Source organism: Mesocricetus auratus, unplaced genomic scaffold, assembly GCF_017639785.1.
Source record: "Mesocricetus auratus isolate SY011 unplaced genomic scaffold, BCM_Maur_2.0 Super-Scaffold_100676, whole genome shotgun sequence".
Classification (NCBI taxonomy): Eukaryota; Metazoa; Chordata; class Mammalia; order Rodentia; family Cricetidae; genus Mesocricetus; species Mesocricetus auratus.
Window position 1 is genome coordinate 183,487,146 of NW_024429266.1, and position 15,367 is coordinate 183,502,512.

At 52.9% G+C, this 15,367-nt stretch overlaps 1 protein-coding gene across 7 annotated transcripts in view; it reads left to right on the top strand.

Moving 5' to 3' along the window:
* Window positions 1-8,596: 8,596 nt before the first annotated feature.
* The window catches only part of Chd4 (chromodomain helicase DNA binding protein 4), a 38,407-nt gene continuing 31,636 nt past the window's right edge, over window positions 8,597-15,367 (top strand). For 5 of the 7 annotated variants that reach the window (XM_040739246.1, XM_040739247.1, XM_040739248.1 and 2 more), the window contains exons 1-8: window positions 8,597-8,746; window positions 9,560-9,738; window positions 13,367-13,488; window positions 13,684-13,899; window positions 14,116-14,234; window positions 14,360-14,601; window positions 14,811-14,938; window positions 15,125-15,260. In XM_040739246.1, coding sequence (XP_040595180.1) covers window positions 9,639-9,738; window positions 13,367-13,488; window positions 13,684-13,899; window positions 14,116-14,234; window positions 14,360-14,601; window positions 14,811-14,938; window positions 15,125-15,260 — 1,063 coding nt within the window. In that variant the 5' untranslated portion in view covers window positions 8,597-8,746; window positions 9,560-9,638. The remainder of the gene's footprint in view (window positions 8,747-9,559; window positions 9,739-13,366; window positions 13,489-13,683; window positions 13,900-14,115; window positions 14,235-14,359; window positions 14,602-14,810; window positions 14,939-15,124; window positions 15,261-15,367) is intronic. The other 2 variants (XM_040739250.1, XM_040739251.1) reach the window with 1 other exon arrangement.

Below are 15,367 nucleotides of genomic sequence, written 5' to 3' on the forward strand. Positions count from 1 at the left end.
CCGTGGCTCCGTATCTGGGGTGGGTGTTACATTTTCCCAGGAGGCTTTGTCACACATCCACCCTTGGTTTCCTTCCCCTCTTCCCTCCCTCTTCACATAAACCACCTAGCTCTTCCCGGCCCTCCCTGAAGCTGACTCATTATCTGCACTGCTCTCTCCACATCTTCCTTCACCGTCCGAGTCCCCTGACCCCTCACGCTACACTTGGGGCCAGACACCGTGCGGCTGAGGGAGGGCTGAGACCTGAACTCATTCAGGTCTCCAAGTGTGTTGCCCCCCAAACACACCCCACAGAACCGTCAGTGGCCTGCAGAATGGCTTAGGCTTCCTGCAGTTGACCAGGCCCCTCTCCCAAGTCTGCGACACTCTGACAGTCGGTACTCTTACACCCACCAGCTCAGCAGGGGGGATGGCAGATCTGCTTCCCTCTGGCCTTGCATTCACTCACAGAAAAGCCCTGCAAGGGTTGTCAGCTGGAGTTCGTGAAGATGGGAAGGAGAGAGGTAAACCTCACGTGGGCCTTTCTGCTCTTTCAGTAGGCCCTAGAGACAGGCCGGAAGCTAGGACATGTGTCTCAAGCCGCCTTCCAGAGCTCTTAAAGAACTGGAAAGGGAAGTTTCTCCTACTGGGTTTAGGGAAAACCAAAGGCTTCCGGGACTTTGGAATCAAACAAACCTGGCTAGTTAATTTCAGCGGTCACTTCCTAGCGTTGTGACATTAACCAGTTACCCTCTGTGAGCCCCATTTCACGGGTGGAAACAGGCTCTACTTACTGGGAGGTTGAGGGCCAAGGGAATTTGAAAGGCACTTTAGAAATCCCGCAAATGGGAGCTCCTTCCTTCGAGGTCTTATGGAGGGCTTTGGGGTTGCTGGCCGTGCTCTTCTGAACGACAGCCAGGACTCCAGGTGCATGGCCCAGATGAGCCCTGCTACTGAGCAGAAGTAGAGTCAGGGGAACTAGCAATAGGCAGGCAGGGCACGTTTCCATGGTGCTGGGTCAAGCAGGCCGCCTTGGGGCAGTAACTGGCCCACTGCCCTCTGGGGGCACTCTCTCCCCATGAGCTGATGTCCAATCCTGGGGGCTGCTATGGAGGTGGAGAAGTGCAGAGGGGTAGACAGACTGGAGAGTCCGCGGTGGAGGAAGGCCAGGGAAGGTTGGGGGAAGTAAGGGCCGGGCAGGCACAGGGTGGGGCTGGCAGAGGGGCCGTGGCCCCAGGGCAGCGCCTGCCCGGAGGGAGAGCTCCGACCCGGGGAGGAGGGACAGCGAGGGCGACCAGCGGCGCTGACACAGCCTCCATGTGTGGAGCGGGCTGGGGTTTGGCCCACAGGTCAGGCGTCTGGCAGTATTATGGGATGGAGAGGCCTTAGGAGACAGGGAGAGTATTATGGGCTGGAACAGCCTTTGGAGACTGGGGAATATTATGGGCTGGTGAGGCCCGGCTCCAACTGGAGGCGGGAGGAAGGGGTGCGGGGCGGGAAGGGGGGTGGTGGTGGAAGGGAGTATTATGGGCTGGAGGCCTCCTGCGACCAGAGGCAAGAGTATTATGGGCTGGCAAGGCCTTCGGTGGCCAGAGGGGGGAGCAGCGGGGGATGGCACCGGCTGCATGTGACTGAGGGGGGGGGCAAGTTGGGGGGTGACGAGTGGGGGTGGGGGAGCTTATTATGGGATAGCTCTTTGTACCTACTGCGGGGACTGCTTCTCCAGAAGATATTATGGGATGTCGTGTGTGGGAGGGGGAAGGGGGCTGGGGATTATTATGGGATGGTGGTGCAGAATTGGGAGGGCCTGAGGAGCTCTTCTCCAACCCCCCCACCAGCTCACCCCTCACTCTCTCCCCGCTGTAAGGTCAGCCTTCCTCCAAAAGCCCAACGGGAACACCTGAAATCCATCTCCCTACACACTTCCCCCACGCAGCCACACCCCCTCCGCACTGGGCACCTCGGCCCGTGCTAGGCATCCCCCCCCGGTCTAGCAGCCACCTCCGGCCTGCGGAGGGGAAAATGTAACTCCTGGATGGTGGGGAGGAAGCCTCACAGCAAGGTTGTGGTAGTCAGGGGTTCCCACCTGCATGTCACCTTTGACCCCAAATTCTTATGTCACTCTCCTTTTCCCCAAAGTGGGGGCCCTTGGCTCTCCCCTCCCCCGCCCCTCCATTTCCTCTCCACCTCCCTCCACAGCCGTAACCAGTAAAACAGGCGGCCGGCTATTATGGGATGGCTGCTCCCAGCAGCTCTGCAGGGAGGGGGCGGTCACCGCGGAATGTCTCTTGTGGGTGGCTATTATGGGATGGCCGCCTCTCTTCTGGGAGGGGTGGGGGCTAGGGAGGAGAATTATTATGGGATGGACCCAGCACAGCTGGGTGGGGCTGTCCTGGGTAGGTAAAGCACTGGGGAGGACAGGGAGGGGGGAGGAAAGGAAGGAAGAGGGAGGGAAGGAGCTGGCGAGGGTGGGGTGAGCCGAGGAGCCAGACCTAAGGCCTGGCAGGAGTAACTGGCTGGAGAGGTTTCTTTGGTGACAGCTGTTGGAAGAGGCCCCAGGGGCAGGCTCCATCGAGCCAAAGCCTAGGACACCTGGGTCCTCTTCATATCTTGGGGGTTGCAGATCTGGTGCCGTGCTGGAAGAGCTACCCGGCTAGGTGGCTCAAGTACTCCCTTCCACCTGTGCCTCCTCTAGCCTGGGGACGATCACAGAAAGATGATCACTGAAAAAGTAGAGACCGGGTGGGTTCCCGAGGGACACATGTCACTCCCCAAGCCCCACATGGGGTGCAGCCAGCCTGTCTAGCTATCTGGTTATCTAGTCTTCATAAATCCTCTTTCTGTCAGTGCAGAACTAGCCCCTGGGATCTCTGAGCAGTTTCTCCATCCACCCAAAGCAGAGGTGTGAGGAGAAGAACCGTGGATGGTATGTTTAAAACTCTAGGATGCCCTCCTCAGGGTTCTTGTAAACCATAGGGTGGAAACAGAGTTCTAGATAACTGGCTAGAGAGGCTGCCCCTTGGGTGCATTCATTGGGAGATTATGCCATCCTTAGTCTCTGTGGGCCAATCATGTCAGTAGCCTATTTATAACTGATCAAGGAGGTGAGCGTGGGGCAGAGAAGGGAGTGCGAGGTACAGACGCATGAGGACCACAGAAGCAGCACAAAAACGCACGCACGCTAACCCCCTGGCACTCGAGAAGATGGGGTGGAGGTGGAGATACGCCTCAGCAGCCAAGAAACTGCTCTTGTAGATGCTCGGGGTTCAGTTCTCGGCACCCTGGGGGTGGCTCACAACTGACCATAACTCCAGTCCCAGGGGCTCTGATGCCATCTTCTGTTCTCTTCCCATACTGGGCACATACATGGTGCACATACATATATGCAAGCAAACACTCATACACGTAAAATAAAATCTAAAAAGCAAGATTAAACAAAAAGATGAGCCGGGCGTTGGTGGCACACGCCTTTAATCCCAGCACTCGGGAGGCAGAGGCAGGCTGATCTCTGTGAGTTTGAGACCAGCCTGGTCTACCAAGCGAGTTCCAGGACAGTCTCCAAAGCCACAGAGAAACCCTGTCTCGAAAAACCCAAAAAAAAAAAAAAGGACTACCAAGACACTACCTCCTCCAGTCAGATGGCGAGGGGTTTGAACCTTCTTGTGCTGGTATCAGGGAGAGGTGGGAAGTGGGAGGGACACAGGGATAAGAGGTTGGAATCTGCAGAGGCGGAGTAGGTGTGGTCGATGAAGGATGCCAGTGTGATAGACCACAAGCAAGAGGCTGTGACCACCTACTTGTAAACCCTCCCTAGTTTACATTCACCCATCACTGTGGTGATGTGGTGTACACAGGAGAGGTCGGATCTGGGAAGTTGGAGATACTTATTACACAACTGAATTTGAGACCCAGAGACATGCTTGATGGAAGAAATTGGGGATAGAAGAGGACCTAATAAGGTATCCAGCAGAACTGTGTAGGAAGGAACAGCTTTCCTGAAAGGAGGAATACCTACATTATAGTGTCTTAAATGAGCCATATTCTAGCCCGTCAGTGGTGGCTCACAACTTTAATCCCAGCATTCAGGAGGCAGAGGCAGAGGCAGGCAGATCTCTTGAGTTTGAAGGCTAGCTTGGTCTACAGAGTAAGTTCCAGGACAGCCAGGGCTACACGGAGAAACCCTGTCTCAACAACAACAACCCCAAAAAACAAAAAACAGGGACTGGAGAGATGGCTCAGAGGTTAAGAGCCCTGACTGCTCTTCTAGAGGTCCCGAGTTCAATTCCCAGCAACCACTTTGTGGCTCACAACCATCTGGAATGTGGTCTGGTTCCCTCTTCTGGCATATATATGCAAGTAGAATACTGTATGCATAATAAATAAATAAATAGAAGCTTGAATGAGGAAGACTATGGAAGCCTGAGGGATGGAGAGAATGGACAATAGACCACAGTAAGCACAGCCAGAGGGTAGTCCAAAGAGTTCAGCTTAGTTTTGGAAAAAGAAATAATGAACTTCAAAAATGATTGGATGTCTCTCTGGCTGGCCTAGAAATTAGCCTCTAACTCAGAGGTCCACCTGTCTGTTGAGTGCTGGGGTTAAAGGTTTCTCCCATCATGCCCTGTTTGACCTAATACTTCACTATGGAGGGCTCATGGTTACACTCACAGGATTAGATGGGAAGGCACGTCCAGCATCACTGATAATCTGTTTGGGAGTAAGGAGACTGTCATTTTTCTGAGTAAAGTCTTCCCTGCTTCTTCAGCACTCATGAATTTGGTGCTTTGAATTTCACGGGAGAGTGTTAGCTGTTGGGGCCCTCTCTCTGGAGAGGTGAGATGAGCAACATAAGAGAGAGCATGAAGACCCTACAATTCACTTTGGATCAGGAAGTCCTCTTCCTGTAAGGAAATTCTGGTTCCTTTTCAACCCGTCCAGCTTCCACAGGTCTTTGGCCTTCCTGAAACAAGCAGGTTAGAGCAGAGGGAGACATGTCTGGCTTAAAGAAAGAGAAAGTGAGGCAGTAACGTTGGGATATTGGTTTTCACTGACAGAGACTAACTTGCTTCTGCTTCCCAAGAGCTGTTGTCAACACCCTCTACTACGCCATGCCTTTATTTATTTATTTGTTTGTTTATTTGTTCGTGAAGTGGAAAATAGGGTCCCTACAAAATGAGGATGGGAACAAATTGATAGTATTATGAGGCTTCAGGATATATAACTGGGGATTGACTAAAAAAAAATGTAGGACATTGAACATGAACCGAATTTGGTATTCAAGAATCAAGGTAGGAGCTGGAGAGATGGCTGAAGGGGTTCCACTCCCGGCATGCATATGGTAGTTTACAACCACCTGTTACTCCAGTTCCAAAGGATCTGGTGCCCTCCTCTGGCACTAACATGGTACATGGGTGTATGTGCAGGCAAAAATACTCCTAGACATGTTTGTTTGTTTTTTAAAGCTTTGTGTAGTGGTCCCCACCTCTAATTCTTGTAACCCTAGGATTTGGGAAACAGAGCAGGAGGATGGAAGATGATAATCTGAGGTCAGACTGAAAGAGAGAACCTATCTAAAAAAACAAAAACAAAAAACAAAAGGGCAGCTGGATGTGGTGTTGAGCATCTGTAGTCCCAGCATTCAGAAGGCAGAAGTAGGTGGATGGATCTCTGAGTTTGAGGCCAGCCTGGTCTACAGAGCGAGTCCTAGGACAGCCAGGGCTACACAGAGAAACCTGTCTTGGAAAACAGACAAAATGGTTTAATGGGCTTGAGAGATGACTCAGTGGTTAAGAGACATGCTGTTCTTGCAGAGGACGGGAGTTCAATTCCTAGCACCTACCTCAGGCAGCTTAGAAGTGCCTGTAACTCCAGCTCTAGGGGATCAGATAATACCCCTCTAACCTCCTCCTTCTCCTCCTCCTCCTTCTCCACACACACACACACACACACACACACACACACACACACACACACACACACCAAAAACAAAATAACCCAAGCAGACAAGTGAAAAAATGAGAGTAGCAACTGTGGCACAGATGTGTTTCAAGGAAACATGACAATGTTACAGAATTTCAGCATTAGGAACACTGACTGGGTGGATGCTGCTTACCGTTCAAAATCCCTTAGCATGTAGGGACCAGCCAGGAGATTATCATTCTCTTTTCTCCTCTCTCCTGAGGCCTCTTCTGCTCCTCAATATCCTCCTGTGCTGTGGATCAAACTAGGGGCATTGCATGTCCTAGACAAGAACTTTACTAGTGACAACTCCAGCTCTAGGTAGTATCTTTGTTTCTGTTTTGAGACAGTCTCTGATTTAGCCCAGAATGGCTCCAAACTGAGGATCTTCTTGTCTTTGCCTCAAGAGTGAAGGGTCTGAAGGCGTGCATCGTCAGGCCCTGCAGGAGATTATCTTGACAACCCCTTCTCTGGTAATCGCTCTAGATCAGTGGTTCTCAACCTGTGGGTAGTGACCCCTTTGGGGAGTGTGAATGACACTTTCACAGGGTCACCTAAGACCATCAGAAAACACAGATACTTACATTATGTTCATAATTGGAGTGAAATTACAGTTATGAACTAGCAATGAAAATAATTTTATGGCTGGGAGTTACCACAACATGAGGAACTGTATTAAAGGGTCCCAGCATTAGGAAGGTTGAGAACCGCAGTCCTGGAGGGACCACCTCCCCAGATCTCTATGGGGGTTGTGATCTCTCTTAGAGAGCAGTTAGGATTTGTTCAGTTCTCTATGGCAGGACCAGCTATTTTCATATTGTATCATGGTTTCTTTGGTAGTTTAATGCTTCTTTTAAAATTATTTATTGGTGCCCTGTCAGCCTGGTTGGTTAGAGCATGGGTGCTGCTAATAATGTTTATTTATTTGAGACTGGGTTCTACTGAAGCCCAGGCTGGCCTTGAATTCACTAAGTAGCAAAGGATGGCCTTAAGCTCTTGATTCTCTGCCTTCTGAGTGCTGGGATTACAGGCATATGACACCATTCCCAGCTGTTTGTTTCCTGTGGGAAGGCACCTGTGTCTTTCCTTGCCTTCTTAGTCCTCCTGCCAGCTCTCTGTACCTTGCTGAGTTCTCTGCAAAGGAATGTTGAATGAGCATGAGTGTGGGTAATGGGGAGCAGAGAGAGGGCAAGGCACTCATGTGGTGATGACGGGACAGCCACCACAGGGGCTGCCTGGGCTGGAGAGAGGCAGTGGGGAGGATGGCTGGAATGCTGAGAAACAGTTTTGGATGGGGGTTTATAATTAGCATGCGATGCTCTGGGTCAGTTAAAGTTCATGCAAGTTTTTCATCTAGTCTATATATTACTTGTTTGATTTTACACAAACTTTCAGAGTGGGAGGGAAGCATCTAAGATAGACGTGGATTGATGGGGCTCTAGGTTGGCTCTCTGTTCCTGAGTGTCTGCAGACGGTGAGCTAGGGAGCCCAAGGTCCTGGACACTGAGACACTTCTGGCCAGAGTACTCCTTTTGCCCAGAAAGGGAATAAGGTGTGTGCTAATGGGGGCGGGGACAGGGCAGTTAGAAGTTTGCCACACCCTCTGCTCTCGGGTGTTGGAAGAGATTGACAACTTCTAGAGATGGGGGAGGTAGTGAATATTATGGGATGTCTGGCCAGAAGACCTGTGTGAGGTGGTGGAGTGCAGCAGACATATTATGGGATGTGCACTGGGTTGTGTTGGGAGTGTTATGGTATCATGGGCTTCTTGTAATTAGGGATGCCGGAACAGATGGAGTGAACCGGTGGGACATTTCCCCAGTGTTAGGGGAGAGGACGTTTAGACGCCCGTCCTCTGCGAGGTGACCGCAGAGCTGCTGGCCACCAGCGGTGTCTCCTCGGTAGGGAGGAGTGTGATGTCTGGGCCTTGGAGCTAGGAGAGGCCAGGGAGGCTGGGGCTGGGGATGCGAACCTACAACACCCAGAACGCCCTGGTGTGCCGGGACTGGGGGCAGCTCTGGGGGGTTGGCTATTATGGGATATCAGTGTAGAAAGTGGGAGACTGATTATTACGGGATGTGTGTGGGAGGAGGCCGAGTGTCCGTTGTAGAGTGGGGTGGGTGAGTTTCTGACAATCATGGGATATCAAACTGGGGGTGGATGAAGGGTGGTTATTATGGGATGTTAGTGGGGGATGGGGTTGAGTATTATGGGATATGAGGCTGAAGTGATGGGAGGGGTGCTTATTATGGGATGGCCAAGGGGAGGGAGGGGTAAGGAGTTATTATGGGATGTTAGCAGTAGAGCCAAGAGTGAAGAAGTTGGCAAAGAGTGGTTATTATGGGATATCTGAGGTGGGGAGCAGGTTTAGTTTGAAAAGGTCCGCAATATATGTCAGTAGCCCCCGGGCATATATGTGCATGGAGTGTTGGGGGCGGGGTGTGTGTATGTGGGGTGTCCGTGTGTATTATGGGATGGCCAGGAGGTGGGCGGTTGCCCGGGTGACGCGCGCGCGCGCTCGACGGGGGCGTGGCCAATGGTTGCCTGAGCGACGAGGGGGCGGGGGTTGCCCGGGAGACCTAGGGAGGAGGGTGGCGGTAGTGGAGGGGGGGTTGGAGTTGGTTGAGGTTATTATGGGCTGTCCGTGGGGGGGCGGGGCCTGTGCGGTGGGATTTCCCGGCCGGTGTTTCGGGCCCTTTAAGAGGCGACGCCGGAGCCGGAGCCATTTTCCCCCCTTCGGCCGCGGTGAGGAGGAGCCGGAGCGGGAGTGACACCGGCGAGACCCAGCGCGACCTGAGGCGGCTCTAGGGTGAGGAGAGCGCGAGGCTCCGGGGGAGACGTCTCTCCCGGCCCGACAACATCTTGAGGGTCATCCTTTCACCTGTCCCTCCCTCGGGCGTCCCGGGGCCGGCGGGCCGTGCCCTGGCCGGGGAGCCGACCCTTTTCCTCCGCCCGTGAGGCGTTCGGGTTGCCCCCCGGCGTCGCCCTGCCCTGAGGGAGTCGTGCTCCCCGCGCCCGTCTCCCGGGCTCGGCCTCCCACAATGCCGGGCGCCCGCCCCTCGCCCTTTCCTCGCTAGCCCCCCGGGACACGTGGCCCGGCCCCCTTCCCGGTGGGAGCCAGCTCTCCGCCCGCGTCCCGACTCCTTGGGACCCTGGAGCGCCCGAGCCTCCACGCCCCCTGGTCCCCGCCGTTCCGGAAGAGAACCTGAGTTGTCCCGGAGGACAGCCTTTGGAGAGCTGCCCTGTCTGGGGACTGGCCCCTCCCCGGGCCCAGAGAGGCGCCCCCCCTCCCAAGTGACCTTGTGTCCCCGAGCACCGGCCGCCTCCCCTGGCCCCCGCCGCGCCTCGCCGCTCGGACCCCTGCTCGGTCTCTCCCGGTTCGCTCTAGCCCAGCTCGTCGCCACCCCACCGTGCACCAGCCTGACCTCGGGGGCATCGCTCCCTCTTCTTGGGGGCTCCTGCTGGGGAGCCGGCTCACGGGCTGTCCCCGAGGAGTGTGGAACTAAGTTCAGCCTGAGTGGTTCGGGTGCTCGGCGAGGGTGGCAGGGCCCGGGGGGCGGAAAGAGCGAGTGGGGGAGGGGGACTGCGCGTCACTCACTGTTCTCCCCCCTCCCCCGCACAGTGACTCGGGCCAGTGTCGAGGGCCCCAGGCCGCAGGCAGGAGCAGCTGGGCCGATTCCCTGGCCGGGGAGCGGAAGGGGATGGCGTCGGGCCTGGGCTCCCCGTCCCCCTGCTCAGCGGGCAGTGAGGAGGAGGACATGGATGCACTTCTGAACAACAGCCTGCCCCCACCCCATCCAGGTAACGTCTTCCCAGAGCGCCCAGGGCAGGAAGTGTTTGATCTTTCCTAGAGACCTGAGTGAGGCTGGGCGTGCTGCTCGCCTCCTAGGTGCAGAGCCCAGGGTGGAGGGCATCCGAAGGGAGTGGTTCTCCTCTGCGGAGCTCTTGTGTGTTGGGGGGGGGGTGTGCGGAGGGGGGAGGTGGACGCCATGTGCCTCTCGGGCACCGCGGACCCAGATGTAATCGGGCTGCACTCAAGGCTGTCTGGAATACTCCGCAGTTCCCAGTTGAGGGAGCTCTCTGGGTTAGCAGGCATCACCTCGTGCAGGTTCTTAGGAATGCAGGTGGCTGGGACTCCTGGAGACTCCGGTGACACGGTGGGGTGCTTTGAGATGTCTGTTGTAGGAGCCCTGCCAGGCATTTGGGATCCCGCGGTTGTTCTTGGGAAAAGAAAGTGGGAGTGTTGGTTGCTCTCTGTCCGATTATTTTTAGCTTGTGATAAGTTACCGGTTTTCTGCGCAGTTTCATGAGTGCGAAGTTTGAATCTCGCTCCTTATCGGATCTAGAGAACTTTTAGCTAGGCAGATTATTGGAATTTTTTGAATGGGGAAGGGATGGGGGGACTAGGAGGATGCAGTAACCGAGTAAGGAGAGGCAGAGGGAAGGAAGGGACTCCTTTTCCCCTGGGGTGGACATAATCCTGGCCTCCTTCCTAGAGGCTTCGGCCACTCTGAAGTAGTTTGGGCTCTGGATTGGTGGCGAGGTGTTTGGGTGGGTGTGTTAGGGTTTGCACTATCAGTGTTTTGGGGTGGCTCCTTGGACTGGCCAAACCCGTATAGATATCAGCTTGCCTGAGTGCCTGTTCTCAAGTGATGGTTGATGTCATGCTTATAAGTGGATAACTTCCTCTTGTCTCCTTATTCAGAGCCCCTTCGTTAAGACACCTATTGGTTAATTGACTCCCTGGTCACTTAAAAAATTAGAGTTTAAGTTAGAGAAAGCAAGCCCTTCCCCACCAGTGCTTTCCTTTATCCTCTCTTCCCCGTTCTGCTATCTGGTGGTCTTGGCTTTTTGTTTGTTTTGTGGTTTTTCTGTGTAACAGTCCTGGCTGTCCTGGCATCTGCTTTGTAGATCAGGCTGGCCTTGAACTCACAGAGATCCAATTGCCTGTGCCTCCCGAGTGCTGGGATTAAATTCATGCACCACCATGGCCAGGCCTGTTTTTATTTTTTATGACATGGTTTTCACTTCTGCCTTTTCCTTAGATCCAACTGGATTTTGAGGTATCCCGAAGAAATGCTTTTTAATTAAATTTGCCTTCCTTCCTTCGTTCCTTCTTTCTTTTTGAGACAGGGCTTCTCTGTAATCCTGGTTGTCCTGGAACTCACTCTGTAGATCAGGCTATCCTCCAACTCACAGAGATCTGCCTGCCTCATGAGTACTGGGATTGAAGGCTTGTGACACCACTTCTCAGCAAATGTGATCTCTTCTAATTTGGAATTATTTACTTCAGTTCAAGGCCATTTAAGAGAGCTGATATCTTTGGCCACTGGGATAAGGGACTTAGATGTGCATGTCATCACTGAGATGTAAGGCTGCAGATTTCTGTGCCTTTATGGGTTGGTGGTGGTGTAAGGAAGAGGGCTTACTTTCCTTCATATTCCTTGAGAGGGGCAGCATGAGTAGTGCTCTCCACCAGTGCTGGTCCTCAGCTCAGCCTTCCTTCTGTTATCCCTCTGGTCTAGGACTTCCCTCCCAAGTTGAGTGTGAGCACGCAGACTCTCAGTGTGAACTCTGCCCCAGTATATATAGCATGACCCGGTTTTCCCCTTTCCCAAATCCTCCTCTCTGTCTCCTGCAATGTGTTGCCTGCCATTTCAGCGTGTGATGCCTGAGGAGTTTGAGGCGTGTATGGATGGAAAGGCAGGCGATACTTTGCCTCCATGTGTTTGCCCTACCTCACTTGGCTCTGTCGGCAAGGATGGAGACGGGAAATGCAGCTGACTGAGGGTACTGTAAGGGTTATGGGGAAGAAGCCTTTAAGAAAATGACTGTTTGGGAACGAGGGTCTTCTAAGCTGACTCGATACTGGGATGGGTGAAAATGGGAGGCCTCTGGTGCCTGCACAACCTTAGGGCCTGTCTGACTTCGCAAGGCAGAACTGGAGTCATTTCAGGGCTACTTTTGGGCTCATGAGCTCATGATGTTTGCCATTGTTTTCTTGGTCCTGCTGCTTTTTGGGGGTCTGGACATGATTTCCATATGTTGGATAAGATTCTTGTTGGATGATTAGGGAGCTGAGCTTTGAGACTGGTTGTGGGCTCCATTCCTCAAGCTAAAGCTTTTGGATACCTTCAAGGGAAGAAGGTCATATAGTTTGATAACCTCCACTGAGCCCTTGTTAAATCTTCATTGTAATGTTTTAGAAAAATGATGGTTGAGTGAGTAACGCAGTCCCTGAGATAGTATTGCTCTTCATACTGTCTTGGCTTGCTTGCCTGGAACATTAGGGTGACCTCCTACAAACTGTGTCATCCTTGAGTAGGTAGGAGAGATCACTGGCTTTGGACCTAGGGCAGGTAATAATTTGAGAAGTTTTCTTTGAGGGTACTCTTTGCTGTGTGCACTGTGTCAGCTCCACCCCTCCCTGCCACTTCCTGCCTGTCTCATGTTGGCACTGGGTGCCCTGGGCTGGCTTCCGCGGTCAGGAGCCATTTTCCTTCTCTTCAGTGGGTGAGGCACTCCCTTCTCTCTCCTCCCTTTCCTACTCCCCCCTTCTTGGGCGGGGGTGGCTTGGGAAGAGATGGAGGAGAGGGAGGAGGGAACTGGGAGCCAGTGTACGTCTGGTACAAAGAAAGCTGCCTCCTAGCCTTCTCCCTTTGCCCTTTCTACCTACCCTTGCCCAGGAGCCCAGTGTTACCCAGGCTTTGTGTGCTTCTAGCCAGGGAAGGAGGTGGAGCCAGATGGGAGGGGGGTTGGGAAGGGGAGATGGTGACAGCTGGGCTGATTCCAGGCCCCTAGGGAGAAGAGTCGCCTGACCCAGGAGAAAGCTGGAAAGAAACAGTGGGACTAGAGATGGAGGAAGGAAACTGGGAGTGGGCATGAAGTTGAACTGCAAGCTGAATCTGGGACTGGGGAGGTTCTGGTGGTTCTGAGCAGTGGTAATCCTGAAGGGGTTTGATAAGGGTGTGATTTCTTAGACCTGGTGTTTGATCTGGGGCGGTGTGGTGAGGATTGAGTTTGTGTTGAGTGCCTCTGGTTAGGCTTTCCTCACCTTACAGTCTTATGGGCTGTTTGGTGGCCACTTGTAGGAGACCCGGATCCAGTTCTCTTACTTGCTGCAATCCAGGCAGCTAGCTCCATTTACCACACAGCTGAAGGTGACTGGAGTGCTGAGGAGAGGAGGTAGGGGCCTGGACAGCTGCCCGAGGTGGGCCTGCTCTAGCCTAGCTGCCTGTTTCAGGGATACCTAGCTCTTTGTGTGTTTTTGTACTGGGTATCAGCTCCCTTCCATGTAGTATAGCAGTTCTCTTCAGGAGAGTCTGGAAGCAGAGGTGTGGAAAGACAGACTGACCCCCTCTGCACTACGTCCTGACTTTTTGCCATTGCTCTTTTTCTCCGTCTGTCACACTTTGCCAAATGTATGTAGAAAATGAAGACGACCCAGAAGAGGATTTATCAGAAGCAGAGACTCCAAAACTCAAGAAGAAGAAAAAGCCTAAGAAACCTCGAGACCCTAAAATCCCTAAGAGCAAGCGCCAAAAAAAGGAGGTGAGTGGGTGACTGAATGTTCTGGGGAGTGAGAGGAAGGAAGAAGGAGGTGCTCCAAGAACGGTTGTAAGCCTGAGGGTTTTTTCTCCTTCTGGAGCTGTGGGTCAGGTCCTGGGATGAGCCTCAGGACTGTCCTGAGGTGAGCATGTGTGTAGCATGTGTGTCTGTCTCCCTCTTCCCCCTTCCCTGCTCCAGCGTTTACTCTTATGCCGGCAGCTGGGGGACAGCTCTGGGGAGGGGCCAGAGTTTGTGGAGGAGGAGGAAGAGGTGGCTCTGCGCTCAGACAGTGAGGGCAGCGACTACACTCCTGGCAAGAAGAAGAAGAAGAAGCTCGGACCTAAGAAGGAGAAGAAGAGCAAGTCCAAGAGGAAGGAGGAGGAAGAAGAGGAGGATGATGACGATGATTCAAAGGTGTGAGATCTCTGTCCTGTAAAGACCGCTGCCCTCTCCTCTGACCTTTGTTCCCAGATACATTCCTGCCCTTCAGAACACAATCTCTCCATATAGTTTTGATCATTTTCTCTTAGCTCTCTTTACCCTGCTCTTGCAAGCCATAGTTTCAACTCATATTCTCTTAGCAAGTGTGAGCAGTAGGAGGCAGGTTCTTGACTGTGTTCTCTGTTTCAGGAACCGAAATCATCTGCCCAGCTTTTGGAAGACTGGGGCATGGAAGACATTGACCATGTGTTCTCAGAGGAAGACTACCGTACTCTCACCAATTACAAGGCCTTCAGTCAGTTTGTCCGGTAAGTGAAGGAGGATCTTAGGGAGTGGAAAGGGAGGAGATTCCTTCTAGAATTTCTTGTTTCCTTTTCTCTTTTATTTTTATACATGGCCATCTTTCTTATTTATTTTTTCATTTCTCTACCAGACCCCTAATTGCTGCTAAAAACCCCAAGATTGCTGTCTCCAAGATGATGATGGTCTTGGGTGCGAAATGGAGGGAGTTCAGCACCAACAACCCCTTCAAGGGCAGCTCTGGAGCCTCAGTGGCGGCTGCAGCTGCAGCGGCTGTGGCTGTGGTGGAGAGCATGGTGACTGCTACTGAAGTTGCACCTCCCCCTCCCCCTGTGGAGGTGCCTATCCGCAAGGCCAAGACCAAGGAGGGCAAAGGTGAGATGGAATTTAATGAAGAGTTCAGAGTGGGCTTGGGAAGTCAAAAAGCAGCATAGGAATGCTGTAATACCCCTGAGGTAGGCAGCCGGAGGTAGGAGTGAACCTCAGGTTTAGAAGACAAAGCAGGTTAGAGCAAAGTTTAGGTGAAGACTTTGTTCTCTTGTCACTTGCCTTGTGATGCACATTTGGGTGTGCCCTGACTTTAGGTCCCAATGCTCGGAGGAAACCCAAAGGCAGCCCACGAGTGCCTGATGCGAAGAAGCCCAAGCCCAAGAAAGTTGCTCCTCTGAAAATCAAGCTGGGAGGCTTTGGCTCCAAGCGGAAGAGATCTTCGGTGAGAGCCTGGTTCATACCCCTGGGGAAGGAGGGAGCTTCTGTCAGGTACATAAGAATGTGGGGTACTATATTGCCTTAGGCAGGTGTGACTAAGCTCCTTCTATGTAATTCTTGCTGGCCTTTTTCACCATTCTTTCCTAGGCCTAGGCTTTTAACCTTGTTCTTGTCTCATTTTTTTCTCCAGAGTGAGGATGATGACTTAGATGTGGAATCTGATTTCGATGATGCCAGCATCAATAGCTACTCTGTTTCGGATGGCTCTACCAGCCGAAGTAGTCGGAGCCGCAAGAAACTCCGGACTGCTAAAAAGAAAAAGAAAGGTGTGTTTCTTTTCTGTACTTTGGTGGGAATGGGACAAGGTGGGAATGGCCAGGGAAGAATCTCCCTTAGGAGATAAGGGTTGGGGGGGAGGTGGTTTTGTTCTAAT